Source organism: Hippopotamus amphibius, chromosome 1, assembly GCF_030028045.1.
Source record: "Hippopotamus amphibius kiboko isolate mHipAmp2 chromosome 1, mHipAmp2.hap2, whole genome shotgun sequence".
NCBI classification, from domain to species: domain Eukaryota; kingdom Metazoa; phylum Chordata; class Mammalia; order Artiodactyla; family Hippopotamidae; genus Hippopotamus; species Hippopotamus amphibius.
In genome coordinates, this window is record NC_080186.1 from 132,335,482 (window position 1) to 132,354,052 (window position 18,571).

The 18,571-nt window shown below is 38.6% G+C and overlaps 1 protein-coding gene across 6 annotated transcripts in view; it reads left to right on the plus strand.

The window, feature by feature from the left end:
• Positions 1 to 18,571, plus strand: part of FBXW11 (F-box and WD repeat domain containing 11) — a 122,693-nt gene that overhangs the window by 78,459 nt on the left and 25,663 nt on the right. For 4 of the 6 annotated variants that reach the window (XM_057729164.1, XM_057729182.1, XM_057729174.1 and 1 more), the window contains 4 exons: positions 972 to 1,034; positions 4,129 to 4,354; positions 13,336 to 13,522; positions 14,388 to 14,478. In XM_057729164.1, coding sequence (XP_057585147.1) covers positions 972 to 1,034; positions 4,129 to 4,354; positions 13,336 to 13,522; positions 14,388 to 14,478 — 567 coding nt within the window. The remainder of the gene's footprint in view (positions 1 to 971; positions 1,035 to 4,128; positions 4,355 to 13,335; positions 13,523 to 14,387; positions 14,479 to 18,571) is intronic. The other 2 variants (XM_057729169.1, XM_057729197.1) reach the window with 1 other exon arrangement.

An 18,571-nucleotide genomic window follows, 5' to 3' on the forward strand; every position in this document is an offset into this window, starting at 1 on the left:
TTGAGAGGTAGGCTTATCCCCTATAGGCAGTAAACAGGCTCTTGTAAACACTGACATCTTAGATCTGTAGGATCTTTTTGCCTAACACTATGGGACAAATATTATAGTTTAAATTTTGTACCCCAGTCTTGGAATTTTAGGTTTGGGAAGGAATCTTAGAAAGACTGCCATCCATAAATGAGTTGTTATTCCTTTCAGAGCACAACTCTCCCGCTTCCCCTTCTCATTAAGTTTCCATTTAGCTATTAGGTAGGAGCTTCAAAAGGGAAAATCCAATCATGTATAATCTCCAGTTAATGGGCATCTATTGAGCGACTAGGTCACCAGAAAGAATAATTACACAGTGCCTCTTTGTGCAGTAAACACAAAAATCAAAAGCTAATGCATTCCCAAGGCAAGCCAGATTGTTACTGGCTAACAGCATCCTCCTCTTAAGGGAAAAGGTTGGGGCACCCACCATGCTTGCTAAGGGGAGATTGCAAAGCCATTCCAGAAAACAAGGCCATCAGGGGAGGAAAGAGAAAGGCAGGGGGGCTTCCAGGGCTTTGTCACTTCTAATTGCTGATGGCTAGGGTGGGTTACTGAATAGCAGACATTCTAGTAAATGTTTTGTGCAGTCATCAGGAACTTAGTGGGTCTCTGGGTCTTCTTTCCACAAGTTAAAAGAATAACAGAGATGATTGAGGTATAGCTGCAGCCACAGTCCTGTAATTTAGCCTGTTTTCTAAGCACACATAACCTTCGTAAATAAAGACTTTATGCTTACTTTTGTCCAGCCACTAACTGTAATGATTTATGGAAGATGAAAACACCCCTGTTGACCCAAAATGGCATGTGTTAGCCACAAGCCAAACAGCCCTTGGGTTGGTGTTGGTACACTCTAGTTGGGTTTTCAAAATTATATTTTGGTGTAGTTATTTAGGATTTGCAAAACTCGGCATAATTCAAATAACCTGTTTTTCCCCCCTTAGAACACTTCAGTTATGGAGGATCAAAATGAAGATGAGTCCCCAAAGAAAAATACTCTTTGGCAGGTAGGAATGACGGCGCACAGATAAGATAGCAGTTGACTTACTGTAGATAAGATGCTCCCTCAGCTCCTGTCCTCAGTGAATCTAAGAGCCAAGGACTTTTGTTTTCTTTTGTGCAATTTTGCTAGTTTCAGAATCCAGCCTGATTTATCTTCTGTTCCTTAGGGAAGTGTCATCAGGAATAGTAAAGAATTTCGGAGTTTTCACCAAGATTCTGAAGTTGGCTGCAGCCAAGATATTTGGTCTGTGGGGCCACTGTCTAAGCCAAAGATGGACAGTGGTGGTGTCCTGTGTCACCAGAACGGCACCATGCCACATACCAGTGTATACACTGACCTTTTCTCCCAACCGTCACCCTTCTCCCCCATTTCCTGTTTGCCTTTTTCTTTTAAATTCAGTTTCCGTCTCTCCTGGCTCTGTTTTAGTTCGCCAGTTTTCCTCCCAATCCCCCAGTGTTTTGGTAAGGTGCAGGGTGGAGAGCATATAAAGTTTCATGATTTGGTGTTTTCATCAACCATTATGGTACACATAATTTTTCCCTTCATGAAAATACAATTAAAGGCAAAAGAAATCTAAATCCGAAGAGAATAGTGATTTTAAAAAAACCATTCTCTGGGTCCATTTGATTTGAAGCAAAGGAGTTGGGTTAGTTAGCAAGAATAAAGTGTCCCCAACAAATTTACGATGAAATGAAAAGAAACAAAGCAGTGCAATTCCAGGGAGATCTTTCTGGGCCAAGCAGGTGGTTAGAAATAGAAATGGAAAATGTGCTGTAGAATTGGGCACATGCCATTATTTTGGGGGGAACTGTGTGCAGACTGGCTTCTGTTCCCTCATTCACGTTTGGTATTTTGCAACAGGATTCTCTTAATTTACTATTAATTTTTCAATTCACAGTGGTTCTTAACATTTTAGCTTTCAGGGTTTTTTTCATCTGTCTTTCTCTCGGCTAGTTAATGGTATACCAATGCTCTAGGGAAGCTAGATGGTCAGGAACCCTTCAGTAAATGAAATAGTAACCCTTTTGCTTATCAAGTGAGATAATGGGTGTGAAAGTATTTTGTAAATTATCAAGCAGTACACAAATGCAAGTTGTTACCATAATTATATTTAACCTGTTATGAAAGCAATTATTTTGGCAAGTTATTATAAAAAATAGAGAAAGAAAAGGGAAAGGAAAATATATATCGCTTTCTCTCTCAAGATTAGGCACTTTTAACATTTTCATATATATTCTTTGCTTTTTCTCGGTGTGTTCCCCCTCACTCAAATTATTGTGATCATATGCTATATAAAATTCTTTTGTTCTTAATATTATTTCATAAACATGTTCTCTTGTTATTTAAAATCTTACTTTATAAATCTGATTTTAATGGCTGCATTGTAGTACTTTGTGTAGATGTATTATAATTCACTTTAAGCAGTTGCCTATAACTGGGTGGTTTTTTCTAAATTTTCTTTATTATAACATTATGATGAACTTCCTTATGCTTAAAAGTAGCAAAGATGCTCCTTATGCTAGCTGATACTCACCACAGCATTCTTTGAATGCTGATGTTTTGGTTCTGTTTGATAAGAGTGTTTTACTGCAACTTCAAAAATCTCTGTTCCATGGTGCCCCCTGGTGGTGCCTGGTATCATTGAGCTCTCCCTCACCCAAATTACAAGGGAGAAAACGTTCCTAGACAAGGAAGTGGTAAGATAAATGAGGTGGGAGATAAATGCCTTCCAGGTTTATACCTCTAGATGTCAACCTAAGAACTCTCCTCAGATATGAAAGATTTTAAAGATTTTACCAAGGAAGGCCAAGGACTCCTTTAGATATTTACAAAGGATGTCTTCTTTCTGGGATGGATTCAGTCCACTCTAAGTTAGGGGATACACTGATAACAAAGGCTCCTGTTTGTTCCCAAGTAAGACTTCTGAGATGAACTCCTAGTGGAATTAATGGGTGTTTGTGATGCAACTCTGCAGTTTCTGAATTCTCTTATATGTTATTTCTTCTAGCGTTACACACGAAGGGACTCTCAGAATAGAGGTGGACAGATGGCTTGGCAAATGTTTGACAAAAGTATTGAGGTTATTTTGTTTGTAAACAGGGATTACTGAGTCTCATAATATCGGTAGCAGTGGTGGCTTCAGTCTAGGGATTTAGATTTTTTTGGATATTGTTGTCCAGATGCAGTGTATGTAGTTTCCATTTATAAAAAATATATTGGTTTTATGCAGGGACCATGTAGGTTTGATGAGAGATGCAACCATTGGTGTAGGAGTCCGTGGGATATCCATAAACCAACTAAATAAGATGAGGAACTTTTCAGGCATATGTGATTTACCTTGGGTCACTTTCTGAGTAGGTGATTGAAAGAGGGAGTGAACACCTATAAACTATTTTGTCAGCAGTTTAATAGCAGCCCTGGAAATAATACGGAAGAGATTGAAACTGTTAGGTAAAATGAAGGTTTTTAGATTGAATTGCTTGCTGGTTTCTCCGTCACATAGACCAGTGGTTTTCAGAGTGCAGTCTCTAGACGGGCAGCATCAGCATCACCTGGGAAGGTGTTAGACGTGCTCAGGCTCTACTCCAGACCAGCAGGAGCAGAACCTCCGTGGTGGGCCCCAGCAGTCTGTGTGCTAACAAGCTCTTTTGTTACTCCGGTGCATGCACAAGTGTGGGTACTGTTTGCATAGATGAATATAGCTTTACTTTTCAACTTTGAGGAAGGAAAACAAACCATGAATAATCAGTTGCCACTTTGCCGAGTTGCACAGTTTTTCTAAGATGGTCATCTCCAACATTAGATAACTGATAACAGCATGGTTTTGGAATAAGCTTTGGAGAAGATGATTTGACACCATTTAGCTTTAGAAAGAACTCTTAAGTTTGTCATTTACTTTAGTGACTAATTCGAGTACATTGGCCCTGAATACACTTTAAATTATTGCTGGAATTAATTAATAAAGGAATGAGTTTGACTTTAGGGTAAAACTGGCATTTTAAGAATCAGTACACAGGGCAAAAACATGTTTCTGATGATTTGCTATTTAGGTTTATTTTCCTTGTCAAACTAATTACTTTTTTGTTTTTCTAAAATAGATAAGTAATGGAACATCATCAGTGATCGTCTCCAGAAAGAGGCCATCAGAAGGAAACTATCAAAAAGAAAAAGACTTGTGTATTAAATATTTTGACCAGTGGTCTGAATCAGATCAAGTGGAATTTGTGGAACACCTTATTTCACGAATGTGTCATTACCAGCATGGACATATTAACTCTTACTTGAAGCCCATGTTGCAGCGGGACTTTATTACCGCTTTACCAGGTAACCATGCTTGTCTTTTGAAAAGCAGAGACATGGAAGAATGCCCATCCCAAGAGCCTAGGCGGAGCCGAGTAGGTGTTTGCGAAATGAATGAATGAGTACAGTATGAGACAGCATTTCTTTAGGACACATACTGTATTTTAATATATGGTACTTGAAGAGGAGTTATAATTTAGCATCTGTCTAGGAACTCTAGGCAGTTTCTGTGGTTACTAGTGTTGATCATTGGTCAGTACTATTGCTACATTAATAAATTAATGCTGTACTTTTTATTTTGATGTGGTCTCTGTACAGTCTGCATTTTGCCTTTTATAAGTATTTTTTTTTAAATATGGGACAGTTTTTCCTACAGTGTTTGAGAAGTGTCCCCATATTTAAGATGTTCATTTATATCTGAAGTGACAGTTAGGGAATGGCAGAAAAATATTGGAGTAATTGATAACATGTCTTATTAGGTTTCTTAAGACCTATTTCTGCATCCTCTCCCTCACTACCCTAGGCCTGCATGAGTATGTTCTGCTCCTCCTTTTCTCTCTCTCTCTCTCTCTCTCTCTCCCTCCTCACACCCCAGTTGAGTTTACTTTGATTAAAAACAAAAGACTACTTTTACAACAGTTTTAGGTTCACAGCAAAATTCAGCAAAAAGTACAGTTTCCATATCTCCCCCCCACCCCCAGCACCACCTCCCCGCTATCAACATCCTACATGAGAGTAGTGCGTTTGTTACAGTACATGAACCTACCCTCACACATCATTATCACCCAGGGTAGCGCCTTTAAGGTTCACTCTTGGTGTTGTACATTCTGTGGCTTTTAACAAATGTATGGTGGCATGTATTACCATTATAGTGTCATACAGAGTAGTTTCACTGCTCTAAAACCCCTCTGTGCTCTGCCTGTTCATCCCCCTTTGATTTTTGATCACTCGTTAATTCTTTTCTCTCTCTTTAAAAAAAATTTTTTTTTTTTAAATTTTCTAGGTAAGATAGATTTCACTCTTGAAGAGAATGTGAGAATGCTGGCCAGTACATTTTCCTCTAATGTGGTCAGGGTAGCCTGGAAGTTACAGCTGCCATGCCAGGGTGGGCCTAGGAATAGCCAGGGATAAACCTGTGGCATTGCCACCAGCCCTACCTTTTGTCAGAGCTTCTGGATGGCTCCTCAAAGAAAGAGCAGCTTCTCTCTTAGCCTGTCTGTGATTTACAGTGCATCATGACTCCGTAGTCTAAGTACTTCCACAGCACACAGGACCTGGGCTCATGTCTCAGATCTGAACCCTGGGGCTGCAAAGTGACATGCCAGCCTTTAATTTCTAATCCCTCTTCCAGAACTTGTACATTTACTTTCTACAATGGGAGTGTTCAAGGATGTTTGAGAGTTAGCTTAGAAAATTTTGACCCTGCTGTTCCTTTTATGCTGAAATGTAGCATTATTTTCCTCATTTCTTGAGTTAGTATTTCTAGAAGAACAAAACACGAACCCTCTTTTTATAGAATCATAGTGTTTAATTGCTGAAAGGGATCTTAGCCATCACTCAGTGCTGTTTCTCACTGGGTAGATTATGAAGCCAAGGATCAGAGAAATTGGGTGAAATGCCTAAGATGATACATCTTGGTTATGGATTGTGCTGGTGATGGTGGGGGTTGGTTCAAAAGTTAGTGCAAAAGCTGAAATCACTTTCAGTTAAGATTTCTCTGGACAATTCCTTAAACTGGCCCCAAGTATAGACTACATGGTTTACAATCCAATTCAGTAACATTTACTTTTAATTATAAGAGAGAGAAAGTGGGAGAGAAGGAAAGAGATATGCTTCTAGTTGTATGAGAGAGAGAATTATAGGTGAATTTAAGTAAGGTGAGTGCACGTGTGCTGCAGCTCCTGTGTATGTGCAGTCCAGAACTCAAAACCCCCATCGTCCAAGCCTTTCAATGGACTCAGGCTACATTTCACACCAAGAAAAGACAGGGTAGTTTGTTTTTGTTTTCTTGAGATACAGTTGACATACAGTAAACTGCATATATTTAAAGTGTACAATTTGATAATTTTTTTTTATCAGTAATGTATATATGGCAATCCCAATCTCCCAATTCATTCTCCCCCAACCCTCCCCGCTTTCCCCTCTTGATGTCCATATGTTTGTTCTCTACATCTGTGGACAGGGTAGTTTTTAAAGTTGACAATCATACTTGTTCCTCTTAAGTGCTTTTAAATAAGTGAAGCTACGCTTCCATTTTTTTCAGGCAAATCTGTTCTTTTTGCTTTCTGTTGTTTTGGTTTATTTTTATTTTTTTATGATTTGCCTCTCAAACATTAATTTAGAGTACCAGGAAACTCACCTTATATTTACAGAATATCCACAAGGTGGCACTGTTGAAGTTCTCTTGATTTGCAGAGTGTAGTTCAGAGGCAACCCCTTCTCTTGGGGAGTGTACAGAATTGGAGAAGAGACAGAACAGATGAACATGTGTTATGTATATAAATATGGTTAGTATAATTGCATACAATTCAGTTTTCATTACAGCAAATTTTAAGGCATTGTCCATATCTCTGTTAAAGTGGAATTTTGTGGTATCGAATATTACATGAAATGAACGGACCATTGGCTGGGACATGGAAATATTTTTGTTAAAATACTATTTGTTTTAACAGGATTTGATCTGAACATATATACATATGTCAGTATGTATCATACATATGAATCTAATAGCTGGGGACAAGCTGGCCAAGTTGATTGTGTTAGTTAGTGTCTAGTAGACTTGGATTAAATCTGGCATTAGTTCCTTAGCACAGACCTTGCCTTAAGAGCATTAGCGGAGAAACAAGTCCATGTGTTTGTTCATACTTAGATTTAATAGTGTGTGGAGCAACTTACTAATCATTATTCTAGTTTGGTGTTTAACTTTTACTGTAGATGATCCTGAGTTTGAATTTTTACTTTGTTGAAACTGACAGTCAACTTAAGACTTCTTTTGATTGTGAAAACCATTAATTCTATATAAAATGGTCTATAGTTTTGACTTTTTAATGCTTACTGTGAATATCGTACCTGTCAGTATAGGGAAAATGGAAAATGTTTGTGGTCTCTGGCTCCTTTTGGTTCAGTGGAAAAAGTGATAATTATGATATGCTTTTCTAAAAATCATGGTAAATGTTTAGTCTGCAATGTCAATTTCTGCAGGCTAAGTTTGTGGTTTGTAAGAACTGTTGTTAAAGGGAAAATTTATACCATTTGAAGTAGAGACAGATTGTACTTCAAAAAAGATGATAAGCATTGGTGATCTGTTTGTTGAGGTGTCTAAGCAATTAAGAATTTTAAAAACACTTAGCTTCCTGGCCATGGTTTTTTCCTTTGTCTCATCCCCAAGTAAGGATGATAACCCATTATGGACCGTAAATGTGACAGAGATTAGATCAGTGGTTTTGGGAGATGTGGAAGAAGCAGACTGTAGGCTTTAGGCTGGATGCAGGGCCAGAGATCCAGTATGTCAGAGTGGAAAGCCCATGGGTGTTGGATTTGACAGCCCCTCCATTTGAATCCCAGCCCCTGCACCTAATAGTTAATGTGAGCTCACTTTTTGGAGCCTCAGTTTCCTTATCTGCGTCGGAATAATAATAATACTTTATAGGATATTGTGAAGATTAAAGAGAATATATACAGTATGCCTGGCATCTGGTGGGTATTCTGAGGATGGCAGTTTAAAAAAAAAAAAAAAAAAAAGCCCAGAGAGGCAGGAAACACCTGCTTCTCCAGGGGTAATACGATTTACTGCCAGGAAGTTTTAATTATTCACCCACTGATTTCCGAATTGATTCATCCTGACATCATTTAGGTAGGTGTGTGCGCCACTTTGTTGGCATAACAAAATGATGGACTTTTTGACCTGAGCATTATTTTACTTCATTTCTCTGAATCCTTAGGTCACTATGTTCCAAGTTAAAGGCATCCACTGACAGACTGATGCTGTCAGGAAAGAAAGTTTCTAACTTCAGATTTTTACAACTAGATCTGTGACTAGGGAGGGGGAAGGTACAGCAGGGGTGGGTGGGGAAGGAAATTTCTTTGCAGCTGCTCTTTGAAATGTGTTTCTAAAATAAAAGTTTCTGTAATTGCATGAATCTAAGCAGCTGTCTTAAAACTGGCTATAGTCAAGGGCATTGAACTGACATTGCACATTTGAGTTTCATTTTGGTACAGTGTTATTTACATATTGAGCTTTGAAAATTTTGCCTTTTAATTGTTTAAATTTATTATTGAAAAATTTCCAGACCATCATCTGGTGCCTATAACTAGCAACAGCAGCACTTCTTCGGCACTGTGTGTGCAGTATTCTGGACTCATTTTCTGAGGCTGTAATGTGTCCTCTTATTGCCTTGGGAAGGGGGGTGGTGGTGGGAGATGGGGGAGTCTCAGCACGATAGAGTAAATGAGAGCCAGACATTGACACTTAAGAAAATGCTTAGTTTTAACACCTCAGAGCAGTTTTTAGCCCAGGCAAATGGACCACCTTATTCAGTAACGTCTTTGTTCTGAATAATCTTGAAACCAGAAAGTTACAAGGTCTGCATGGCTCCTAGGGGTAGCTATTCCAAGGTGCCCAAATAGAGGTTGTGTGATTCTTATTCTTCTTTAAATATTTAAGGGGTGTGAGATTTACTCAAAGCTATTAGTGAGGACTTAGCGATTTGTTAGGAGAGGTGTGTCATATTTTCTCTGCAGAAAATCGCAAGGAAGGGGAATACTGCTTAGCTTCCTTGACCAGTGATATCAGCTAAGGTGATTTCTGGAAGAGGGAAGAAGAGAGACTGACGTATCTCGAGAACCTGCTCTGTATCTGGCTTCTGAATAACCTCCTCTTAGTAGCCTTCCCAACGAGGTTAGGAAGTTCCTTCCCTATAAAATGAGGCTATTGATAGCCTATCTCAGAGGGTTATCATGCAGGTTATATGAGATAATCCATCTTAGGCATTTAATATCATTTCTATTTTACGGAAGACTGAGATCCAAAAAGGAGAACTAATTTGCTTCAGCCCAGGTTATATTGCTCTACAGCCAATGCATTTTGCAAGAGACTAAAACCCCCAGAAGGATGAAATGAATTTAAAGTATTAACAAAAGGAAATAAATCAAATCTCATAGATTTCACAGAGATGTTGCCAAATTGGACCAGTGGCATTTGAAAGAGTAGGAAGTATGTGTCTAGTAATGAGTTTCCTTGTGCAGAATCTCATTGATAGCCCAGTGGTGTGAGATATTGAGGTGAGGGGAAATCAGTGAAGACTGAAAGGGATATTATTGCTCTAAAGCAGTAGTTTCCAGCACGTGAGAATTATCTGGTGGTAATTCTTAAGAATATAGATTCCTGGGCCCCACCATTTAGAGATTCTGATTCAGTAGATCAGGAGAATATTTAGGAGTCTGTTTTTGCTGCTGTTGTTTCTCAGATCAGTAACCCTAAGTGATTCAAGTGTAACCACACAGGCTTCTGAGAACCAGCTCATAGACCACCCAACCAGGTGGGAGATTTGGATGCAGCTTTCCCAGTTCATATATAGACCATGGGGATGTGGCAGCCGTTGAGGCCTGAAAAGCCAGCTGTATGATGTATTCCTATCTATTCGTTTCCTCTCAGCAGAGGATTTGAGAGGGGAATTGGTTAGCGGTGTGTTTATAACCAATTAGGAATATTTGGTTAGTGATTGGAATTAACATAAACCTTGAAAAGTGACTAGTATTAAGTGTAGTCACTAGAAGATAGTCAGATAAGTATCCCAGAATTAGAAAAATTCAGAGAAGAGCTAAGTTTATTAGGCCATGGCTAAAGACTGTAAAAGAAAATATGATTGAAGAGGGTAGAGAGATTCTGAAATTTGAAGTTCTGATTATTAATTTGTCAGTCCTGTCAATGGAGAGGCACAAGTAGAACCCCATGTGATTAGCCATGGATTCCCCTGATTTTAAATACACTTTGGGCAGAAGATGGAAGAAAGGGGCATGGAGATACACACAAAGGTAGCCTGAACCTTTGAGAATGGTATCAAGAAGGCCAAGCCCTGAATAATGTGAAATTGTCCAAAACGGTTAAATAATCTGGGAGAGTTAAAAACAAATAAAATAATCAACTATTTGGAGCAGTAGCATGAAGGATGAAGGCATGGTGTACTTGAAATAGATGGTGTAGTGGTAATAGAAAGAAACAGCATGTTTTCACTCCTCACTTAACTTATCCTTTTTTATTTCCCCACTGAGAATAATGGTTTTAAAACTAGAAAGGATAGAAAAGTTGTAGTCCAAGAAAGATATGAAGATATTTAAGAAACACATAGCTCCTGTAACAAGTAGACCTAAAAATGTGTGCCAGGATAATGACAGAACCTAAGGTTATGCTTTTCAGAATTGTGGAGCATTGAGAAGTCATTGAAAACCGGTGGGCAGAGCTCCTGCAGACAGTTGTGTACATACAACTTGTACAGCTGTGTTTGGTAGTCCTGCATGATAGTACCCAGAGATGATCGAGCAGCAGATTTCCTGGGTTTAAGAACTGGAGAAGGTGTATTTGGGGGCTACTGGGTATTGAATTTGATATTCCCTTCTAGCCTAATTCTCAGATGGATTATCGAAAGATAATTAGCTGTTGAAAAGACTATGTAGGGGTGTGTAAGCCTAGAAGGATATAGTATACAGAATGTTAAAAAGCCTTTTATCTCTGAGACGTGGGATTTAGGGATTTAAAGATATTTGCTTATAGGCATTTTATAGTTTTTCTATAATGAACACGGGTTATATATGTTTAAAAGGGATACAGTGCAGCTCGTGTCAAGTTGTAAACAAAAAATTGCAATACCAACTTCAGGTAGTACGCATCAGCAGGGGAACACAAAGAGTAACCATACCAAATTCACCCGATTCCCTTCTTGGGTAAAGTTATGAGACTAGCAAGTCAGAACATAAATAAAGATGGTAGTGTCTTCATGGTGCAGAGTTTCCCCAAATATCCTTGAGGACTGAATGGAGAGATATGGGCTGGATAATAGTAGTATAAAATCCAGATGATTAAAGAATTGATGGCTCAGTGTTGGTACCTTGGGAGTATTTAATGAAAGGATGTATGATAGGCTGAAGGGAAATGTAGAATCATGGGTGCTGTCCTTGGTTCTGACCCATTTAACATGTTTGCCAACAACTTGGAATAAAGACTTGCTACATTTTCCAGTCATGCAGATCTGGTGTGGAACATCCAGTCTTCTGGATGACAGAATCAGAATTGTAGAGGCTGAAATGGAAGAGTCAGTTAAAGCTTTGAAGGTGAATTATAGTGAGGATAAACTATAGACTTCTGCGTGAAGCTGCCCTCCCTTTCTATATTACCCATACAAATACAGAATTAGGGGAAATTGTTTTAATAGATGTTTTGAGGGGCAGGGCCTGAGATTTTAATCCAGCTTACTACCATCTTAGGAGTCTGCTGTGATATGACTGTTAGATGAAAGCAGTGTAGCCTTTGACTGCTTTAATTCTGATATAATGACATGTGCAAGAAAAGGTGGTGGTCCCAGTGTCCTTCGTCTTCACTATCAGATCATAACTTGGGTATTAGACCTAGTGTAGAGTAGAACTAGTATATGAAGGGCCTGTGAACTGTAATCAACAGTGTAAATAGTCTTTCTTAGAGCTGGAAAAAACCTTAGTTTGTAAAGCATTGTTTATGCATCATTTCATTGTGATATTTTCAAAATAAGGCAGAGATTATTATCCCCGTTTTGTACGGATGAGGAATTTGAAGTTCTGAAAGTTTAATGATTTACCTATACCCTGCCAAGTTAATATGACTGTACTGCTTCTATGTATGTTGGAAAAAGAGAACAAATATTGACCTTGAATGGTACTTTATTGTCTTTAAAATCTTTTCATAAAACTTTTTAAATTCATACAGATAGTGTAGGAAAAGACAGTTGTTAATGGCCATTACCATATTACATGGTAAAAAACCAAGAGGCAGGGATGTTTCAGTATTGTTTAAGTATTTGTTTCATGTCATAGAACGAGGTGGTGAACCTAGACTTGAAGTTGGAATTTTCTGACTGTGTGTTTAGTGTTCTCATCCCAACACAGAGGAGGCCTGGGGCTGAGCTTTATTCCTTGTAGCTGCAGAGGACATACCCAGAACCACAGGATGGGAGTGTGCAGGTGGCAACAGCATTGCCCATAGTGATCTTCTTAGCTTTGTGAATATCAGGCAAAGGCTGAATCTTGGTTGTCTTGGAGAGGATACTTGCATCGTGTAGGATAAACCTCTTAAGCGTCTAAAATTTTTAGGCATGTGGTTCATGGTTTTGAGGATTTTACCTCCATAAGAAGAGATGGAGGAATGATTGACAAAAATACGTCTAAGTACACCTGACTTAATTAATTCTTGGATTGTCATTTAACTTTTCATAAACTTTTTTGGATAAGTCAGTGTTTTATGTTTTTGTCTCCTTAGCCCCAGGGGATTCACATAGGTCATGGATTAATAGGGTGATTTGTTACAAGAAACAGTAAATCAGAGGGGAAAGAAAGCAAACTTTGGAGCAAGAGATCAGAGTCCAGTCTTGGCTTCACTACGCTATAGTTGTGAAACCTTGATTCCTTTTACCTCTTTCTGCCTCGTCTGTAAAGTTTGGGGTGTCGTTACCTCATAGAGTTGTGTAAAAGAAAATGAAGATAAATTTTTTATTCTAATATCTGACAAATATAGAACTGTCCAGGGTTGGCTTTTACACATAGAAACTGGTACCATTAATTGTTTTATCTTAAAAAATCAGAACCAAAAAGCAGTGTATATGTTTATGTACTCATGTACTTGTATATCTGCAGAACTCTTGCTATTACTCAGGTATGTTTCCTGGTTCAGGATTTCTTTATTCCTCTTATCTTTAAGGAAACGGTAACTGGTACATTTCCATCTCCCTTCCTATTCCTTCATTGCCTTTTCTATTTTGTAGAGCAAGGCTTAGATCACATAGCAGAAAACATTCTTTCCTACCTGGATGCCAGGTCTCTGTGTGCAGCAGAGCTGGTGTGTAAAGAATGGCAGCGAGTGATCTCCGAAGGAATGCTTTGGAAGAAGCTGATTGAACGAATGGTGCGCACTGACCCTCTATGGAAGGGGCTTTCCGAAAGAAGAGGGTGGTAAGTATTTAGGTTGCTTGTTCCCTTGAAAAAAGTTTCTTTGACCTAGGGTCAGTTTGATTACTAAAAATGCAGTTATACTTGCCAAATGTGTCAGCCTATTTTAAACAAGTGGGAAGAGATGAGTGGTCAAGAGTTGGGGAGTGGCAAAGAGTTAAAGCTATCAGAATAACCCCTTCTGATGCATCTTTCCTTTATATTAATTGTTAGGTTGTATTATACAGTTTGAGCGAGCAGTTTGGCTTTTCAAAGCTGTGTGTTTATGCTTTTACTTTCACATTTTCCTTAGGTAATGATACCATTACCAAAAGATAGACAAGAAAAAGGAAAACATAAGTCAAATAATGCTATTTTGCTATTAGATATTGATCCTGGTTGAAGATGGAAGGTACAGCAGGCAGGATTTTTCAGAGACAACCCATTATCTGAAATACAGCTTTATAGCTCTGTACACATCAGCAATCTGGTCCAGTTAGCATGGAGAAAGAGAGTGCCACAGCTAGGATAGGTGGTGGTGTGAGTGATGGTTAGGGCTGTGTTTTCTTTATGGGAAGAAGTTTGTTATGCACTAAGTTAGATTTTTCACAAAGCTACATTAACACTTTTTATTGAACTGTAGAATGAAAGACTAGATTGTATTGGGTATTCAGAAAATAAAAGGTTAGGATCAAACTAAAGAACTGTTAAGTTGAAGTAAACTTGCACCTAACATGTACATTTAATTGTCAGAAATCCTGCTTTTGAACTGTTAAAGCTCAATGCAAGTCAGAAGACTTGAAAGATACATCTTTGTAAGCACCATGTTTAAATAAAATTTGCCCTTTTATGTGCGAAAATGTAACATCTGTTTGTTTTTATTTGCCAGGGATCAGTACCTGTTTAAAAACAGACCAACAGATGGCCCTCCCAATTCATTTTATAGGTCATTATACCCAAAGATTATCCAGGATATAGAGGTAATTTTATGATTTATCTGTTTTATGGGCTGTGTCTTGTTCTTAACTTTTTTATGTTGTCTTAGTGTTCCGTTGATCCAAAATCATAGAACTAGTCTTTTTTTTTTTTTTTTTTTTTTCTTAAGTTGAAGTCTTGGAGCAAATATGTCACAATCAATGTGTAATCTGTAGCTATTCTTCAGTCGTTAGTGCCTTTTTTGTAAAAAATCATCTAAATTTTCTAAAACAGGAAATGCTTCTGCAAGGCTGCCAGTTAATTAAAATCTTAATCCAAAATTAACTTTTTATTTTAATTTGATAAAATTTCCAAAATCCAAGGCCCATTTTTTCAGGTAAGCCTAGTTTTTCAGTTTTGAGCCATTCCTTGAGAACTAGAGAAGGCGCAGTCTCAGTTTCCTCTGTTAATTTCCCATGCTTTTTCATTAAAAGGACTCAAATATGATTCTAAGCAATAGTTAAGTGGTTTTTATAGAGCAGATTATGCTCGTGGACCATTTTGGATTTGAGCATAACTTCCCCAGACCAATAAAACTCTGTGAACTTGATGAGAAACATTGGAGATGTTTGATATTGTTCATGTGTTCTAATTAGTTCAGTTTTACTATTTAGCCCTTTTCCTTGAACCAAGAAAGACATGCACAGGCATTTCTCATTAACTCTTTCACATGTGTTCTTGGCAGCTCTTGGTTACTTCACTATTTCCTCCTTGGCAAAAAAGTTCAGCCTTTGCTAGGCAATGCTGTAGCACCCATAAAGTCATACTCAGTTTCCCAAACGTGAAGTAATCCTTGCCCCCAGGTGATAGACATAAAAGTTATTGTGCCAAAATTCGTTAATGGAGAAACGTGTTTTTTTTGGACCCCCCCCCCCCCCCCAGCCTTCTTTTCAACGCAGATGTGAACTAATGGAATCGCTTGGGTAACGGTCAATCTGAATGTGACTGCAATATCATTATTTCAAATACAAGCCCTTGTCTTAAAATATTCTATTCCCTAAAATGAGCTATAAAGTAACCTTTTAGGGAAGGTTAAATGATTTAAAACTTCTGCCAGACAAATCCTAAAGTTTAAGACTTAATTGATCCATTGGCAGGTCAAAACTTAGAATAAATTGCTCCTACAGTGTTTAGTAGCGGAGACTTAGTGTTAACTTGAACCCTTAGGTTGGTGTGTGTGTGTTTCAGGTTAGAGGGCTTGTCTTTTTACCCTTATGTAGTTTTACAAAGACACTGCTTATGCATAGATCTTAGAAACATTACTTTACTTTTTTCTCTTTTATTCTTTGTAAAGTATCTCCAAATTTCCTTGAATAATTTTAGCAAGTCCTTTATTATAAGAAGGATGATGTCTAAGGTCAGTCATTAATAAATAGGAACTCTGGAAGAACTCTGATCAAGTTGAAGATTTGGTGACATATTTTATTTAATTCCCATGAGTACTGTTATAATCAACAGTCTGAACTCAGTTTTCTGTGGCATGACACTATGTGACACCACCTAACATAACCATTTCCTCAGGCTGAAATAATATTTTAGAGTTAGTAGAGGAGGCAGATGTGAGGGAAAATAGAGCTATGGGGGAAAACCCTATTTGACATAAAACCTCTGCATCATGGTGGTCTACCCAGTGGTTCTTAAAGTGTGGTTTAGGAAAACCCACTCATTGGCCACAAGAGTCTCCTCCAGATTTTTGTGGGCTAGATCTCTTAGTGTAAGGGATGATGTTTTATACTTTGGTACTTTCACTCATAGTAATAATAATAAAAATAATATACGACATACAGAGTGTTTACTTGTCCTAGATACTTTAAGCATTTTGTAGTGCGTGTTCTCATTGAACACTCTGGACAGTACTTGAGAAGGTAGGCCCTGCCCGTATGTAAAGTTGAGGAACCTGAGGCTCACCAGGTTAAATAGCTTGCCCATGATCACACAGCTAGTGAGTAGTTGAGTCTGTGATCAACCTTATATTCTTCTGCACTTAATAACAAATTTTTTTTTTGCCCTATAGATCACTGGTACTTCATCAAAATAGAGTTCTTTACCTCTGTTTTGCAAGTATGTTTATTCTGTCCTGGGTGGACACACAAAGTAGAGAGTTGTGTCGTAATCCATGGATCAAACAAATGAGAGACTCATGGGCTTGGCTGTTACCCATGTGGCTGGTACAAAACCCTCAACCCTGTAATAATTATACGTACCCTCTTTTGAGCCCTTGCAGTATACTTATGAACTATGTTGTGTGACTTACATAGACTGTTGATTGCATTTAATTCTTAAAACAAGATATCTATTATCCTCATCTGTAAGGAGGGGAAACTGAGACTATGAAAAATTTTAGAACTTCCTACATCGTTAAGTAGAAGAGAAGGGATTTTAACTGAAGTCTGTCCAGCTCTAGGCTTAGTGTTGTTGTTTGTCATTTTCAAAGTAGAAAATTCCAGAAGTGAAGGAGAAAGAGGTATGTTGTTAAATGCCTGCAGACTTTTCAAGGTGATCTTCTCATCTTTCTCCAATTACGTGAGTACTCAGTGTCCTTAACTCTTAGTTGCAAAAAGGGTATGAGTTAAGATAAGATCAGTTGGCCTTGTTTTAGTCCATGTACTGCAAAGCTTGTGCTTTAGAGGGTTTTAAGCCTATTGCCAGAAGATAAATTACACCCTGAACGGCAAGTGGATGTTTTTGTCCCCCTGCCTGGTTGCCCATACACAGCCTTAGAGTCTCTGTGGTTTTTCTCGTATACTTTGCAAGGTTGCCAGTTCACAGCACCTTTTGCTTTCTCTCCTTCTTGCTCTTCCTTGACAGCTCTAGTTTGTGTGCTGGCTCCTATCATCTGTCCATTCCCATATTTGATTCTGACAAGCAGATGACCTTGCGCTTCCACACTGACCCAACAGAAATTGGCTAATTTTTAAGAAAAAAGTAGGGAACCTGGCTTAGTGTGGCCAACCCCTATTATTCAGGAAATGAGAATGTGAGAGATGAAGTCTGGAGAGAATTAGAATTCTTAGCTTTCTGCAAAGGTTCATCTCTCATGGGTGTTCTTGACACACACACACACACACACACACGCACGCACGCACGCACGCACGCACGCACGCACGTGCACGGAGAGGGGAAGGGAGAGAAGGTGGGAGGGAGAGAGTTTAGAGTGCCACTGAATTGAGAAGGGAAAACCTGAGGCACAGCCCTAAAAGAAGCCGGCGTATCTCCTGTGCTATCTAGAGTCGTAATCGCGACCATCATCACCATCACCATTATTATTAATGATGAGGTTACTGTTAGGTGCTTTGCCACAGTGATTTAATTTAGTCCTCAAATTGTCAAAACCAGTATTCTTAGCCCCAAGCCCATGCTCTTTTCGCTCTTCCATTGCTCTCAGGTGTCCCTGAAGAGAGAGATGGGTATGATTACAGTAGACTCAGTCAGTCAGAGTTCTGATGTCCTGAACTTGGATTTTTCTCTTTTGCCATCTCAGAGTAGTGGCAGACTCTTTCATGTAATATGCCCCTTTCCTTTTTTTATTCACTGGATTAAAGCCTTTGAAGCACTCTCCTTGGAACAGACCACTAGTAAAATGATGGTGTGTTGTATCGCACCTTTTAATAAACCACATTTTATTCAGGGAAAGTGGGGAGCTTTTTTGTGGTTTGCAGACTTGATATTAACATTGTCCTACCCAGAAAATGCTGAAACTTGCCCACCCACCCAGTTGTGTTTAGGCTTCTAAAAATAATGTTATTCCTTCATACTCAGACATCTGTTTTCACTCTATTGCCAATTTAAATGCTGCTGTATACTCTGTGTATCATGGCTACTTTCCCAGTATTTTGAAAATTTGCACAGGGTAAGGGGATTTTACAACTTCTCAAAAACATGAAATATTCCCCTACAGTAGCCACACCACATGATGTCTAAGTGAAATGGCAGGTATCTGCATCATTAAAGAGGTGCACCTGTGTATGCGCTGTATTCCTGCTGCTGAAGTTAAGACAATTGTTGAATTGCATTTGCAGACTGAGCCTCTTCCTGGGAATGGTTGGGGAGGGCTCAGGGCTATCAGCATTGAAGATCAGCCTAGACTGAGACAACAGT